The sequence below is a fragment of the Coregonus lavaretus genome, assembly GCF_964263955.1.
Source record: "Coregonus lavaretus genome assembly, contig: HAP1_SCAFFOLD_1023, whole genome shotgun sequence".
Classification (NCBI taxonomy): domain Eukaryota; kingdom Metazoa; phylum Chordata; class Actinopteri; order Salmoniformes; family Salmonidae; genus Coregonus; species Coregonus lavaretus.
The window spans coordinates 105,372-121,146 of record NW_028162422.1 but is presented as its reverse complement, the minus strand read 5'-3'; the positions used below and the strand labels follow the sequence as shown (position 1 = coordinate 121,146).

The window sequence follows — 15,775 nt, the reverse complement described above, 5'->3', positions numbered from 1 at the left end:
AGACTACTAGCACTGGAAATTGTTACACATTTGTCAATAATATCCTGTTTGGCTGTTCTGCTCAGGCTACTCTGTGACAACGCTGAATGATGGGAGCATAGAGTACTATGTGGCTGGCGCTCCTCGGTCTAACCACACTGGACAGGTCATAGTGTACACCATCAACAGCAAGGGACAACCCACCGTCATAGACTCCCAGAGAGGAGACCAGGTAATGCTCTCTGATTCAAATGGAAGAGAAGAGCGGTTGACAATGTTGACAGTTCTGTAAGTTGCTTTGGATAGAAGTGTTTGCTAAATTAACCATATTGAAAAGAAGAATATGTAAATTGGTGTGGTGGTAGATGTTATGGCTCTATACTATATCTATCTATCTATCTATCTATCTATCTATCTATCTATCTATCTATCTATCTATCTATCTATCTATCTATCTATCTATCTATCTATCTATCTATCTATCTATCTATCTATCTATCTATCTATCTATCTATCTATCTATCTATCTATCTATCTATCTATCTATCTATCTATCTATCTATCTATCTATCTATCTATCTATCTATCTATCTATCTATCTATCTATCTATCTATCTATTCTATATATCTAGCTCTCTCTAATGATCTATCATATCTGACTTGTCCGATTTGTTCCCATCTGCTTTGTAAATGGCGTTATCCTTTGTTTCTGCTCATTGATTCTAAATATATTTTCTTCTTACTAGTTTGCTGTATGTGCTTTCGATTCTGTAGATAGGCTCCTACTACGGCAGCGTACTCTGTCCTCTGGATGTGGATAAAGATGGCGTGTCTGATCTACTACTGGTCGGAGCTCCCATGTTCATGAACGAACAGAAGAAGGAGAATGGAAAAGTGCATCTCCTGTCTTTCACTAAGGTAAGCCACACATACTGTACTGTATACAAAATCAGCCAGACACATCTTCCTAAAGCTTTTTATCTTTTTTGAGTGCAGACCCACTACTGTACATTTCATCTAATGGTTTAATTTTGGTGTACACACGGTATGCTCTGAGCACAGTGGGTTTCAAGACCTTTTGAAAGTCACATCTTCCTAAAGTACACTAATTTAAAGTAAACAACTTCATTGTTTGTTTTCCATTGGTGTTTCTAGGGCATCCTAAGTGACCAGGGGTTCCTGAAGGGTCCGTCCCAAGTGGAGAACGCTCGTTTTGGGATGTCTATCTCAGCGGTGCCTGACCTCAACATGGATGGCTACGGTGATGTGGTGGTGGGAGCCCCACTGGAAGACAACAATAAAGGTGTAATCTATGTCTTCAACGGGGACAAGAAGAGACTCAGGACACAGTACTCCCAGGTACAGCAGGTTGCAGATTGTGCTCAATGCTAACACTCAACGCAGCCTTATCCTAACTCTTGTCACTCGCTAGCACAGGGATGGGCAAACTACGGCCCATTCAATCCGGCCCACAGGAGTTTTTTTTAGTTTTTTTTTTTTGACTCCAGGCCACAGTTGAACGTCTAAAATAGATAGAAAGTATAAATTATAATAGATCTATATATTTGTTATAACTGAAATTTGTCTGGCCTGCAAATAAATTATCTGTGCGGCCTTCTATTGAATTTCTAAATCTCGATGTGGCCTTCGAGCCAAAAAGTTTGCCCACTCCTGCGCTACCAGCATGTCTCAATTTAACCTGTTGTGCCTGCATATAATTATCTGATGCTTTGGGATTCAATAGAAGTGTTTCTCTAGAAGTGTTTCTCAGTCTGTTGGAATTCAGCCAATGTGAGCATTTGATGTGAGATCAAGTTGTAAGATCATGTTTTATCCTGTTAATTTCAGAAAATCCTAGGCTCCAAGCTGGACCCTACATTGCAGTACTTCGGGCGGTCCATAGACGCCAGCTCCGACTTAAACGATGACACCATACCAGATGTCTCAGTGGGGGCTTACGGAAAGGTGGTCCAACTCTGGTGAGACTCGCTCCCTCGTTTCTTTCTCTTTTTTATATATTTTATTTTTCTTAACCCAGCTCGACCCCTCCTCTTCGGAGGACAACTATATAATTTTGTTTCCCTCAATTCACACACGTCTCACAAGTTATCTACTCGAATTACAGTGTTTACTTTAAACACTTGATACCAGCAAATTGGAACAGCTGTTTACGATGACCCAAAACTGAACAAATGAAATTACAGTAGGCTCTGAATGAAACATCTTATACTTACTGTATCTCCTCAAGTTTTTGTTGACTAAATGAGATGTGCTGTCTCATGGAAAGCCTTCTCTTACGTAACTGTGGGAAAGCATTTAATCTTGTCACCTCCCACTCCATCTAGAGAGCAGAACAGCTGGGTGGATTTGGTTTAAAGAGGTTATGCTGACCATTCCCATCTGGGTCTGACACTGCTAGTAACCACTTCTACGTAGTTCCTGATGTCACTTATATAATCAATACATGAATCAATCAATCAACCAATCTGAAGTTGACTCATACAGTAGTTGCCTTGTGATTAAAGCGTCTCTCAGTAGATGTAGTCATTCAAACATATAAAAGCTAGTTAGCTTGATATATGATTATGACACACTGATTATGACCTCTCCCAGGTCTCGTGGTATGGCCGTGGTGACAGCGAGGGCAACCTTCAACCCTGACATGGTCAGCATCCTGAGTAAGACGTGCGGGGTCAGTGGAAGGCTGGTGTCCTGCTTCAACACATCAGTCTGTTTCAGCGCCACCTTCAGGCCCAAGATACCTGTAGGACCTGTGGGTAAGCCCTGCTTTCCTCTCTCTCTCTCTCTCTCTCTCTCTCTCTCTCTCTCTCTCTCTCTCTCTCTCTCTCTCTCTCTCTCTCTCTCTCTCTCTCTCTCTCTCTCTCTCTCTCTCTCTCTCTCTCTCTCTCTCTCTCTCTCTCTCTCCCTGTTTCTCTTCCTCTTCCCCTCTCTCCCTCTTCACAGTGTCACTGTCAAATATGACAGGGGCTTTTCACATCCTAGCAATGGTCGTATCTCCCTCTAATTGTCTCTTGTTGCCTCTGTTACTTCTCACCTCAGCTGTCAGGTACAACCTGACCCTGGATGCTGAGCTCCAGTCGTCTCGTGTCACCTCCAGAGGTCAGTTCAGGAACTCAGAGAGAGTCATGCAGAAAGACATCAGGGTTTCCTCCGGGGAGGTCTGTGAGACCCTAGAGGTCTTTGTTCAGGTAAAGATAGATAATATTAAATGGTTTGATGATGATTTGCTGATTGAAGTATGTCTGGTTTTTCTCCTTTATCAGGCCTTATTGAATTACTGTGTTAATTTATAATGGAGGAAACATCCTTTTAACCAAGAATAATGTTTACTTGTATGTACAGTTGAAGTCAGAAGTTTACATATACTTAGGTTGGAGTCATTAAAACTCGTTTTTCAACCACTTCACAAATGTCTTGTTGTGGTCCTCTGTAGCTCAGCTGGTAGAGCACGGCGCTTGTAACGCCAAGGTAGTGGGTTCGATCCCCGGGACCACCCATACACAAAAATGTATGCACGCATGACTGTAAGTCGCTTTGGATAAAAGCGTCTGCTAAATGGCATATTATTATTATTATTAACAAACTATCGTTTTGGCAAGTCGGTTAGGTCATCTACTTTGTGCATGACACAAGTAATTTTTCCAACAATTGTTTACAGACAGATTATTTCACTTAGAATTCACTGTATCACAATTCCAGTGGGTCAGAAGTTTACATACACTAAGTTGACTGTGCCTTTAAACAGCTTGGAAAATTCCAGAAAATGATGTCATGGCTTTAGAAGCTTCTGATAGGCTAATTGACATAATTTGAGTCAATTGGAGGTGTACCTGTGGATTTATTTCAAGGCCTACCTTCAAACTCAGTGCCTCTTTGCTTGACATCATTGGATAATCAAAAGAAATCAGCCAAGACCTCAAAAAAATTATTGTAGACCTCCACGAGTCTGGTTCATCCTTGGGAGCAATTTCCAAATGCCTGAAGGTACCACATTCATCTGTACAAACAATAGTACGCAAGTATAAACACCATGGCACCACGCAGCCGTCATACCGCTCAGGAAGGAGATGCGTTCTGTCTCCTAGAGATTAATGTACTTTGGTGCGAAAAGTGCAAATCAATCCCAGAACAACAGCAAAGGACCTTGTGAAGATGCTGGAGGAAACAGGTACAAAAGTATCTATATCCACAGTAAAACGAGTCCTATATCGACATAACCTGAAAGTCCTCTCAGCAAGGAAGAAGCCACTGCTCCGAAACCGCCATAAAAAAGCCAGACTACGGTTTACAACTGCACATGGGGACAAAGATCGTACTTTTGAAGAAATGTCCTCTGGTCTGATGAAACAAAAATAGAACTGTTTGGCCATAATGACCATCGTTATGTTTGGAGGAAAAAGGGGAAGGCTTGCAAGCCGATGAACACCATCCCAACCGTGAAGCAAGAGGGTGGCAGCATCATGCTGTGGGGGTGCTTTGCTGCAGGAGGGACTGGTGCACTTCACAAAATAGATGGCATCATGAGGAAGGAAAATGATGTGGATATTTTGAAGCAACATCACAAGACATCAATCAGGAAGTTAAAGCTTGGTCACAAATGGGTCTTCCAAATGGACAATGACCCCAAGCATACTTCCAAAGTTGTGGCAAAATGGCTTAAGGACAACAAAGTCAAGGTATTGGAGTGGCCATCACAAAGCCCTGACCTCAATCCTATAGAAAATGTGTGGGCAGAACTGAAAAAGTGTGTGCGAGCAAGGAGGCCTACAAACCTGACTCAGTTACACCAGCTCTGTCAGGAGGAATGGGCCAATATTCACCCAACTTATTGTGGGATGCTTGTGGAAGGCTACTCGAAACGTTTGACCCAGTTTAAACAATTTAAAGGCAATGCTACCTAATTGAGTGTATGTAAACTTCTGACCCACTGGGAATGTGATGAAAGAAATAAAAGCGAAATAAATCATTCTCTCTACTATTATTCTGACATTTCACATTCTTAAAATAAAGTGGTGATCCTAACTGACCTAAGACAGGGAATTTTTACTAGGATTAAATGTCAGGAATTGTGAAAAACTGAGTTTAAATGTATTTGGCTAAGGTGTATGTAAACTTCCGACTTCAACTGTATGTATGTATGATGAAAAAAAACTGTGTACACTACTTTGCTGTATTATCTTGTGGTTTCCCTTTTGGACACTTATAGTTCTGATCCTGCTGATGAGAATTAGCTATGTAGTCAAATGAATTAAACTAATACAAAAAATCCTATATTTTGCTTATTGTTTGACAGGAGGCCCCTGACTTTTTGAGCTCGATCGGTCTGCGTGTGGACATCACTCTGCAGGACCCAGACTCCAGTCCTGTTCTGGATGTCCTCAGTCCCACTGCCTGGGAGTTCTTTGTGAGTTACCACTCAATTAAAATGCAATAATATGAGATGTACATTAAATGTATGTTGATGTTGCAATTGCTAGCAGTCGTGTCAGTGTCTATAGAAATGATCTGTGCTTTATGTGTTACTGATGATCCTTTTTGATGTTAATAGGAATGGAAATCTTGTAGTTTTAGACTATGATTTGATATCAAAGTGTCATGATTAGGCCTAGTCATGATCAAAGTTGAACCAGGATAGGACATGAAGCTAGGGTTAGGGTTAGGGTTAGGGTTGTGGTTGAGGCTAGGATATAGACATGAAGCTAGGGTTAGGGTAAATTCTTGTTATTTTATTATATATTGTATTACCTGGTCTTTGTTTATCAACTATTGTGCTCTTGTTATTTTATTACTATTTGTATTACTTTAATTAATCTACATTGTATATTGATAGTTTTGCTACTTTACATTTATTCTGCACTGTTGAGGAAAAGCTGCAAGTAAGCATTTAATTGTACCATTACACTTGCTGTATTCTGTGCATGTGACAAATAAACGTTGATTTTATTTTATTTGGCATGAAGGTAGGGTTAGGGTTGTGGTAGAGGCAATGGTTAGGGTTGAACCAGGACGTGGACATGAAGCTAGGGTTAGGTTTTGGGTTGTGGTTGAGGGTTAGGGTTAGGGTTGAACTGGGATGTGGACATGAAGCCAGGGTTAGCGTTACAGTTGTGGTTGAGGCTATGGTTGGGGTTGATCTGGGATGTGGACATGAAGCCAGGGTTAGCGTTACAGTTGTGGTTGAGGCTACGGTTGGGGTTGAACTGGGATGTGGACATGAAGCCAGGGTTAGCGTTACAGTTGTGGTTGAGGCTACGGTTGGGGTTGAACTGGGATGTTGAACAGTGATAAGGCTTCTCCACTTCTGAATTACCAATACCACAGAATGTAATGTGAACTCTTACAACAGATCCCATTCTCCAAAGACTGTGGCTCTGACGAGGTGTGTGAGAGTGAGCTGCTCTTGAAGTTGAAGAAAGGAGAGATGATTCCCAGGTGAAATCTGACACTCACTCAACCTAGCCTAGTAAAACCAGTCTGAACACGCCGCTCAATGTTGAGCACAGCATTCAGTCTGGTTAAACCAGGCTACTCTCAACCTACACTCTTCCTCCAAGAGCTCAGGAATAACAGACATGTCTCATATAAGTATTCCCAAATTCTATGGGACCAGACAAATAAATCCTGCTCTGTTCTGTTGGTCTGGTTTAGTGGGAAAACACTTCCTCTATTAAGCCTTGCTGGTTAAAGAAAACACATTAAAACTTGTTACATAAGTTCAATGACACAGGACGGGATTCAAACAAACCCCAATATGCCGACATTGCACTGCACTTGACTTTTAAAAGCAATTTCCCTGATGTTCGCGGAGATAGCATTTGCGGTAAACACTACAGATGTGTCTCAAACATAAATAACCTTTAACAGTCAAGTGCAATGCGATTTGTTTGAATCCCAGCCAGAGTCGTTATGATACACAGTTGACAGACAGACAGACAGACAGTGTCGTTATGACACACAGTAGACAGACAGACAAACAGACAGACAGACAGAGTCGTTATGATACACAGTTGACAGACAGACAGACAGACAGTCGTTATGACACGCAGTAGACAGACAGACACAAACGCACAGACAGCACCTCGTAAAGTGAGTGGTAAGGTCGTAAACCTTGGCCAGTCAGAATAACATATTTTATTTTCACTGCTCCAGTTAATGGTGACACCATACATGACCCATGAGATCTGTTCGTGGATTCCCAATCAAACTGTGGTGTCTTCATTCTACAGCATTGCATTTTCCCATTCACAAACAGGTATAATTATACATTAATTCTTACCCCCTCTGTATTGTTCTGAGTAAAATGAGTGTTGTGTTTTGCAGCTCGTCTAGGATGTTGGTCAGCTTTAAGGACAAGAGGCTCTCCTTTACTGTGTCTGTGACCAACAAGAAGGAGAATGCGTACAACACCCAAGTCACAGCCACATTCTCCAAAAACCTCTTCTACGCCTTCATCATTCCTCCAGTATGCATCAGCCTCTTTGCTTTTTAGGATGACACATACACATGCACTATAGGAGGACTATTTTGTTATTTATCAGTAAGCATTCCCTAACATTATGTTTCATTTCAGAGTGATGGAACAGAGGTGAAGTGCACCTCCACCAAAGAGTCTCTTACCCTCTTATGCAAGGTGGGATACCCAGCTTTAAGGCAGAACCAAGAGGTAAGACCTGACAACAAACAACAAAACAGCCGTCGTGTGTGTAGGTCTATCTCTCTGTCAGCCAGGGTTGTCGTTCCTAAACAATACCCTGTTCCCTGCAGGTGACATTTGGAATCAACTTTGACTTCAACCTGAATCAACTGCAGACCGAAGCCAGTGTGAGCTTTGAAGCTCTAAGGTAGGATCATACAGCACTTGTTTGCTTGTTTGTTACAGTGTATCAACCATAGTTGATCATAAAGTATTCTCTACTAGGACTATGGTTCTTCTTCTGTTGCATGTGCTTATGTCTCCTCTCTACAGTGACAGCACAGAGGTGAACCCGTCAGACAACAAAGCCTCTATCTCCATCCCTGTCCACTACGACTCAGAGATCTCCCTCTCCAGGGAAGCAAATCTCAATTTCTATGTGGTTGACATGGACAATGAAGTGAATACTGCAGTTAATACTTTCAATGACATCGGTCCTGAGTTCAAATTCTCTCTGAAGGTAAGAAATCATGCACCCAGCTACACAGTCATTTGAGTACTTTACAGTGTACACTGGTTTGCCAGTCTGTGGTAAAATACTTCCCCCTTTTTTTTATTTCACCTTTATTTAACAAGTTCTCATTTACAACTGCGACCTGGCCAAGATAAAGCAAAGCAGTGCGATAAAAACAACAACAACACAGTTACATATGGAATAAACAAAAACAAAACGTACAGTCAATAACACAATAGAAAATCTATATACAGTGTGTGCAAATGTAGTAAGTTATGGAGGTAAGGCAATAAATAGGCCATAGTGCAAAATAATTACAATTTAGTATTAACACTGGAGTAATAGATGTGCAGAAGATGATGTGCAAATAGAGATACTGGGGTGCAAATGAGCAAAATAAATAACAATGTAAATAACAATATGGGGATGAGGTAGTTGGGTGGTTTAATTACAGATGGGTTGTGTACAGGTGCAGTGATCGGTAAGCTGCTCTGACAACTGATGCTTAAAGTTAGTGAGGGAGATAAGTGTCTCCAGCTTCAGAGATTTTTGCAGTTCATTCCAGTCATTTGCAGCAGAGAACTGGAAGGAATGGCGGCCAAAGGAGGTGTTGGCTTTGGGGATGACCAGTGAGATTTACCTGCTGGAACGCATACTACGGGTGGGTGTTGCTATGGTGACCAATGATCTAAGATAAGGCGGGGATTTGCCTAGAAGTGATTTATAGATGACCTGGAGCCAGAGGGTTTGGCGACGAATATGTAGTGAGAGCCAGCCAACGAGAGCGTACAGGTCACAATGGTGGGTAGTATATGGGGCTTTGGTGACAAAACGGATGGCACTGTGATAGACTACATCCAATTTGTGGTATAAATGGTAAGAGAAGTGTGATGCATCAATTATAAGTGTTTAATCTTCTCTTTAGGTTTCTACAGGGAACTTCCCAGTCAGTCTGGCCTACCTCACAGTCTCATTGCCCAGCGCTACAGCAGGAGGGAACCCATTGCTGTATGTGACTGGAGTCAAAACGGCACCTGTGAGTATAAATAACCAGTCAACCTGTCTTGTCTCCAAATAACTAGCTTTGGCAGAGTTTGTGCCCTCTTATTCTGTGTCAATAGTCTTCGCTGCCAGATCCAGTGCCAATGTTGTTTTGGAATACAGCGGGGTAGTGTTCAGGAGGGAGAAAACAGAGTGAAACAGTGCAACGAGGGGCTCTATTCAATCCGTAGTGCTGAAGTTCTGCTTTATAGCGCGATTGACAATTAAAGGCAACGTTCCCGCGGTCGGAGACTGCATTCCCAGTAAACGCTGCATATTTCAGCTCAATCGGAAATTACCTTTACATTTGAACGTGTATCTTCCGCGATACTTCAGTGATACGGATTGAATCCAGCCCGAGGACATACCACCTGACCAATAAGAATACAAATGTTGTTGCTGTTCTGCAGGCTGGCGAAGTGAGCTGTGAAGTAACCAGCCTCGTCAACCCTCTGAAGATCAGTGAGAAGCCTTACACAGCATCCTTCTCCATGGAGAACCTTATGGGCACAGAGGATCTGGTGCGTGTGTGTGCTTGTGTGTTTGTGTGCAGCATGCCTGTGTGCGTGTGTATTTGACAGAGAGAGACAAAGATAGAGTCACAGTTTATATCTAATGATCTCCGAATACATCTATTGTTTTCTGATATTTCCAGAACTGTAAGACAGCCACGTGCCAGCCTATGAAATGTGTCCTGAAAGACATGGGGATAAAGAGCGATTTCTTTGTGAACGTGACCACACGGATATGGAACGGTACCTTTTCTGCTGTAAGTATAGAAGTATACACATTCTCCTACTCCTCATTCTTTACATGCTTGCTTCCAGTGGTGTAAAGTACTTAAGTGAAAGTACTTTAAAGTACTACTTAAGTCGTTTTTTGGGGTATCTGTATTTTACTTTACTATTTATATTTTGGACTACTTTTACTTTTACTTCACTACATTCCTAAAGAAAATGATGTACTTTTTACTCCATACCTTTTCCCTGACACCCAAAAGTACTGGTTACATTTTGAATGCTTCGCAGGACAGAAAATTGTCAAATTCACACACTTATCAAGCGCACATCCCTGGTCATCCCTACTGCCTCTGATCTGGTGGACTCACTAAACATAAATGCTTTGTTTTTAAATTATGTCTAAGTGTTGGCTTGTGCCACTGGCTATCCGTACATTTAAAAAATAAGAAAATTGTGCCGTCTGGTTTGCTCAATATAAGGAATTTTAAATTATTCGTACTTTATCTTTTACTTTTGATACTTAAGTATATTTTAGCAACAACATTTACTTCTGATACTTAAATATATTTAAACCAAATACTTTTAGACTTTTACTCAAGTAGTATTTTATTGGGTGACTTTGACTTTTACTTGAGTCATTTTCTATTAAGGTATCTTTACTTTTACTCAAGTATGAGAATTGAGGACTTTTTCCACCACTGCTTGCTTCTCCTCCTCTTGAATTGTGTCTTCTCATTACCTCATTAATTCTCCTCTTGTGTTGTCTCTGAGCAGTCATCCTTCCAGTCCACGGTGCTGACTGTGAGCACAGAGATAGAGACCTCCCAACCTGAACTGCTGGTCATCTCTCACAAGCACCTGAAGGTACTGGAATAATACATCAAATACATTTGAATACAGCCTAATCTAATATATTTGAAACCCAGAGAGAAGCTGTGAAAGGTGCCTTGTTTGTTGTTTTCTACAAGTTAACATCTACACTGCCCTCTTCTGGATCTAGGATGAACAGCATATTAACAGCTACACTACTTGTATTGCCTGACCGCTGGTAAGTGTGATACATCCCCTGTCTCTGGACCCCTGTCCTCTGTCTCCTGTCCTGTCTGCAGGTTGGCGTCACCATCAGTAAACCAGGGGTGAAAGGAGAGGTGCCTGTAGGCGTTATTGCGGGCAGTGTGATTGGAGGCCTGCTTCTATTGGCTCTCGTTATTGGCCTGCTTTGGAAGGTATGTGCCAGCCTTTTGTCTACTTTACTGCTGTAAAACTCTCTTAAAACAGTAGATGCTCTGAGCTTATCCTACCAAGACCAATAAATACTCCCATGTCATCTCTTATGTCTGTGTGCATCTCTCTCCCTCTCTCTCTCCCTCTCTATGTCTCTCTCTTCCTCTCTCTGTCTCTCTCTGTCTCTCTCTTCCTCTCTCTGTCTCTCTCCCTCTCTCTCTGTCTCTCTCTCCCTCCCGCTCTGTCTCTCTCTCCCTCTCTCTCTGTCTCTCTCTCCATCTCTCTGTCTCTCTCTTCCTCTCTGTCTGTCTGTCTCTCTCTCTCTGTCTCTCTCTCTCTTTCTCTCTGTCTCTCTCTGTCTCTCTCTTTCTCTCTCTTCCTCTCCCCCAGTTTGGCTTCTTCCAGAGAAAGTACAAGCAGCTGATGAAGAACACTGAGGAGGATGAGGCAGAGACCGAGGGACTGGAGAACGCAGCAGCGTGAGAACCAGGCACAGGAAAGAACCCATCTTGAAAACTACAATGTGCCTACAGACTGAGAACACATAATGACCAAAGACCACAACCACACACAAACAATAACTGAACAAACATGAATTGTACATACATATTGAACCAAGGGCTTGTTAGTGGAAAGGGCTGTCTGGTTGGGTTGGTGGCTTTAACATGGTTTGGGTTGTGGAGTGAACAGAGTGTTTTGAGTGAGCAGAAATACATTGTTTGAGCATGTTAGAGAGTGTGACTCAAGGCTTTCAGGACCAACGAGACAACAGCTTTTATGAGTGGAGGAGTCATGATCCTCTAACCATCAAACACATCTAAACAAAGACCCCATTATGTCCGCCATCTTGGATCCTCCATAGGAAAGTCATTAATCGACTGTGCATTTTTACTTGCTGAATTCACTTGGGTACTGGTATTTATTTTTATTTGTGTTTAAATAATTGTTGCTTTTAAGTCATAGGCTTAAGTCTATTGTTGGGTAAGAATCTTGTGTATAGTAATTTGTCATATCTATTGATGTTACTGTGCAATTTACTGTGCAATTGGTTGGAAAGCACAGTAGTATATTGTAAATAGCCTTTCAAATGGATATGGAAAATAGCTTACGCATAAGAGATTATGGAAAATCAGCATGGTTATCATATGTTGGCATTTGGCATTCTCAGTGCTTTACTTTGCAATGGGAGGGGTTTGACATATTGATGCTGAGGCATCTTTGTTTATTTGTGAAAGAGAAATGTACTTAAAAAGATCAACATTTTAACAGAACATCCACAACCCATCTTTCCTACTTTCACTGTTGCACTTCCTGCCTCTGAGTATCTCAGTCACTGTTTTATAGAGACAACACTGTATAGTTACCCCAGCCATACAACTGTCTTGGGAAAAACTGTGAAGACACTGTCTTTAGAATATACACTGTGTTCAAATCAGATTAATGTAAAAATTGATTTATTGGACTATTTGTACAAATGTTATGCTATCAGAGAAAAAGGCAGTTATTGAATGTGTATAAAATGAGAATATTTATTGTGTGATTTCAATATTAAATGTGTATCATTCAGATACATTATCATCAATTAAAAATGTGTTTCTTATTCCCTACATAGCTAGTATAAATATAATATTAGAAGCACTTACTGGTTAATTAGTTTATTTGTAAAGTTACTATATCATGATTGAGAGAAATGAGAAGCTCGGTGTAAGATACGCACAGTAGCAAAGACTAAACTCTGAGAGAATGTTTATGAGAAAAAGTTTGCAGATACATTTCTAGATATATTTTCAATGGGTACATGCCACTTCTTTCATTAAAATGTTATAGCATTCAAAAGTTTGTAAGTGTTGTAAATATACTGACGGTACATTTTATTTAATTAAAACCTTACGTACATAAAGGTGTGACTGACTTTATTTTTGTATTGTTAGGGACAGCTTTAGATACTGATACAGTGTGTGTGACCTAATATTTGGCATAGAAAAGCTCCTAGATGAGGTTAGAGGTCAACTCTGTTATGTCCACTGGCACTCTTTGTTCTCTTTCCAACAGGACTCGTCAGCTTCATACACCTCCTACCAAAGACAGAAAACATCCCCCAGCATTAGCTTCCTGTGGAACTAATGCACTAATTCAAACTGTGTCCTCTTCAGACAGGCTCTGCAGCCATGTGACTGAGTCACTTGACAATAATTAGTTTAGTTGTGGAAGTTCACACAACTCTTACTTAAAGGGAAACTTTGGGATTTTGGCAGTGAAGTATAGTAATTACATTGTTACTGCACAGGTATATGAGCAACTTAATTTAAATCGTTTACAAAATGTATGTATGGGTACAATGTAGTACAGAATGGTCACAAGACATAGGGTAATCATTAAAGGGATACTTCAGGATTTTGGCAATGAACCCCGTATCTACTTCCCAAGAGTCAGATGAACTCATGGATACCATTTTTATATCTCTGCATCCAGTATGGAGGAAGTTAGAGGTCGTTTTGCGAGCAAATGCTAACAAGTGTTAGCGCAATGACTGGAAGCCTATGGTATCTACTAGCATGCTAGCAGTTACCATAGACTTCCAGTCATTGTGCTAACACTAGTTAGCAATTGCGATAACGCTAGTTAACAACTTCCTTCAAACTGCACACCGAGACATAAAAATGGTATACACAAGTTCATCGGAAAGTAGATAAAGGGCTTCATTGCCAAAATCCTGAAGTATCCCTTTAATGATTACCCTATGTCTTGTGACCATTCTGTACTACATTGTACCCATACATACATTTTGTAAACACTTTAAATGAAGTTGATTTTAAACCTGTGCAGTAACAATGTAATGACTACAGTAACAACATTGTATTAATGTAGCATTTCAGTAATAAGAATAGGCAACCTTCTCTAACTACATGATCAGGCTCTGCATACCTTCTTCCATATGGGAACGGTGGCTTTCAGGGTGTCTATACAGTACTGCACTGCCTCCAGAGAGTCCCCTCGGTGAGGAGACGAGATGCCGATGATCACACTGGCCTCAGTCACAGGCACCACCCTAGAAAACAGAAGAAGAAACATCTTATAGCATAGTTATCCTATAGTTAGTGTTACAGTTCCCCGCCCATCGTCCGACATACAGTAGTAACTAAGTAGTTGTTTGTTTGTTAGTTAGTTAGTTAGTTAGTTAGTTAGTTAGTTAGTTAGTTAGGTAGGTAGGTAGGTAGGTAGGTAGGTAGGTAGGTAGGTAGGTAGGTAGGTAGGTAGGTAGGTAGGTAGGTAGGTAGTTTGTTTGTTTACCAGGAATGAGACAGTGAGGGATTTGTGAAGCTCACCCCAGTCGATGATGAACACAGATGTGCCTGACAGTCGGCCATCTTGCCCTGATGTCAGTGTATATCTTCCTGAGTTCTGATTCGGCCATGGGGACGTAGGCTTCATACTCCAGCTGCACCACCTTCATCCCCTCGAAACTGTTCCTCGTCGTCCCTGAAATAACGAATCACAATCATCACTGGCATTATGGCCTCAGCTTGGACTGAACATATGTGCCACAACACTGTGTTAGCCTGCTGAACTAAAATCTAGGCATTCATCGACCCACCTCCATTACACATGTATTTCACAGGTTACTCACTCAATGCTACATGACACCTTTCATTGGTCAGTAAAACCATGTGTGTTCTGATAAAACAATAGACATAAAACAGTAGTTGAGCTGAGTTGTGTATAGTCCATACCCACCTATGAAGATGGAGATGGCTCCACAGGAGGGGCAGGTGACAGAGTCTGACACTGTGTCCACAGAGAGTTTGTCATGTGTCAGTTTAACCAGATCCCTGGGATCCCCTTCCCCCTCAGCCATCTGGGTTAGGAATGAGGGATGAGGAATCTGAAAGAAGCAGACATATGACATTCAATTGAAATTGGTGGAGATTGGGAAAAAGTATAATTTACTGCTGGGGACAAAAATCTGCATTTAAAGGCAAAGTAATTCAAAAGGTCAATACTGCATTTGCAATATTCTTTTGTCTTCCATGATTAAGAGAGTTAATGTTAATTCATTTTTCACCTGATTTTTTTTTTTTATCCTCCACTCAATGGCGGAATGACAGCAACCTCATCCCCCTCCCTAAGGCTCACGCACTGGTCCCCAAGGGCCACGTACTCCTGTCGCACAGCCAAAACAACTGAATCGCGCACAGCAGATAGTCTGGGGAATAAAGACAATACATTACATCAACAAAGTAATGAGTTAAATGACTAAGAAATCTTCTAATTTAACTTGTAGGGTCTCGTATTTACCTGGGGTGTCTGCTGACAAGGTCTTGCCACAGCTCGAGGGTCGTCAGTTCTGAGGGGACCCTGATCGTCTCCGATTTGAGTCCCGTCAGCTCGGCACTTTTGGCGAAATAGAACACTGACACCTATTGTAAATGTAAAAACACATCAATTGTTGTAGGCCTACTTTTGACAGATATGAAGACACCGACTGTTCAGATCAATATTGAAATAATTCTGCAGCCCACTTGTTTTCTTTTGGCAAATACAAACTCTTGAACCGCCAACTGCGCTTACCTCGGTATTCATTAATTAAGTTGTATCCGCAACATTGATAAACGAATGTAGGCT

At 41.3% G+C, this 15,775-nt stretch overlaps 2 protein-coding genes across 2 annotated transcripts in view; one reads left to right on the top strand and one right to left on the bottom strand.

The window, feature by feature from the left end:
- LOC311119276 (integrin alpha-2-like) overlaps window positions 1-13,048 on the top strand; it is a 37,331-nt gene extending 24,283 nt beyond the window's left edge. The window contains exons 12-29 of the mRNA XM_084193996.1: window positions 66-211; window positions 754-897; window positions 1,135-1,338; window positions 1,828-1,958; window positions 2,593-2,756; window positions 3,040-3,188; window positions 5,294-5,404; window positions 6,347-6,432; window positions 7,321-7,462; window positions 7,571-7,663; window positions 7,765-7,841; window positions 7,967-8,153; window positions 9,073-9,183; window positions 9,599-9,709; window positions 9,844-9,957; window positions 10,703-10,792; window positions 11,038-11,154; window positions 11,543-13,048. Coding sequence (XP_084050122.1) covers window positions 66-211; window positions 754-897; window positions 1,135-1,338; window positions 1,828-1,958; window positions 2,593-2,756; window positions 3,040-3,188; window positions 5,294-5,404; window positions 6,347-6,432; window positions 7,321-7,462; window positions 7,571-7,663; window positions 7,765-7,841; window positions 7,967-8,153; window positions 9,073-9,183; window positions 9,599-9,709; window positions 9,844-9,957; window positions 10,703-10,792; window positions 11,038-11,154; window positions 11,543-11,635 — 2,270 coding nt within the window. The 3' untranslated portion in view covers window positions 11,636-13,048. The remainder of the gene's footprint in view (window positions 1-65; window positions 212-753; window positions 898-1,134; window positions 1,339-1,827; window positions 1,959-2,592; window positions 2,757-3,039; window positions 3,189-5,293; window positions 5,405-6,346; window positions 6,433-7,320; window positions 7,463-7,570; window positions 7,664-7,764; window positions 7,842-7,966; window positions 8,154-9,072; window positions 9,184-9,598; window positions 9,710-9,843; window positions 9,958-10,702; window positions 10,793-11,037; window positions 11,155-11,542) is intronic.
- LOC311119277 (molybdopterin synthase catalytic subunit-like) lies at window positions 12,590-15,305 on the bottom strand. The gene is made up of 5 exons (XM_084193997.1): window positions 15,216-15,305; window positions 14,888-15,035; window positions 14,479-14,632; window positions 14,078-14,201; window positions 12,590-13,227 (listed from the first exon to the last, which is right to left on the bottom strand). The coding sequence occupies exons 2-5, from the start codon at window positions 15,006-15,008 to the stop codon at window positions 13,168-13,170; spliced, it is 459 nt and encodes a 152-aa protein (XP_084050123.1). The 5' UTR covers window positions 15,009-15,035; window positions 15,216-15,305; the 3' UTR covers window positions 12,590-13,167.
- Window positions 15,306-15,775: the final 470 nt, after the last annotated feature.

Excerpts from the sequence above, each read along its gene's own strand:
- LOC311119277 (XM_084193997.1), bottom strand. The coding sequence starts at position 15,008 with ATGGCTGAGGGGGAAGGGGATCCCAGGGATCTGGTTAAACTGACACAT. Across the intron at positions 14,633-14,887 it reads AGCCATCTCCATCTTCATAG|GGACGACGAGGAACAGTTTC; the intron begins GTGGGTATGGAC and ends TCGTTATTTCAG. Across the intron at positions 13,228-14,077 it reads CCGTTCCCATATGGAAGAAG|GAGGTGTATGAAGCTGACGA; the intron begins GTATGCAGAGCC and ends TGTCTTTGGTAG.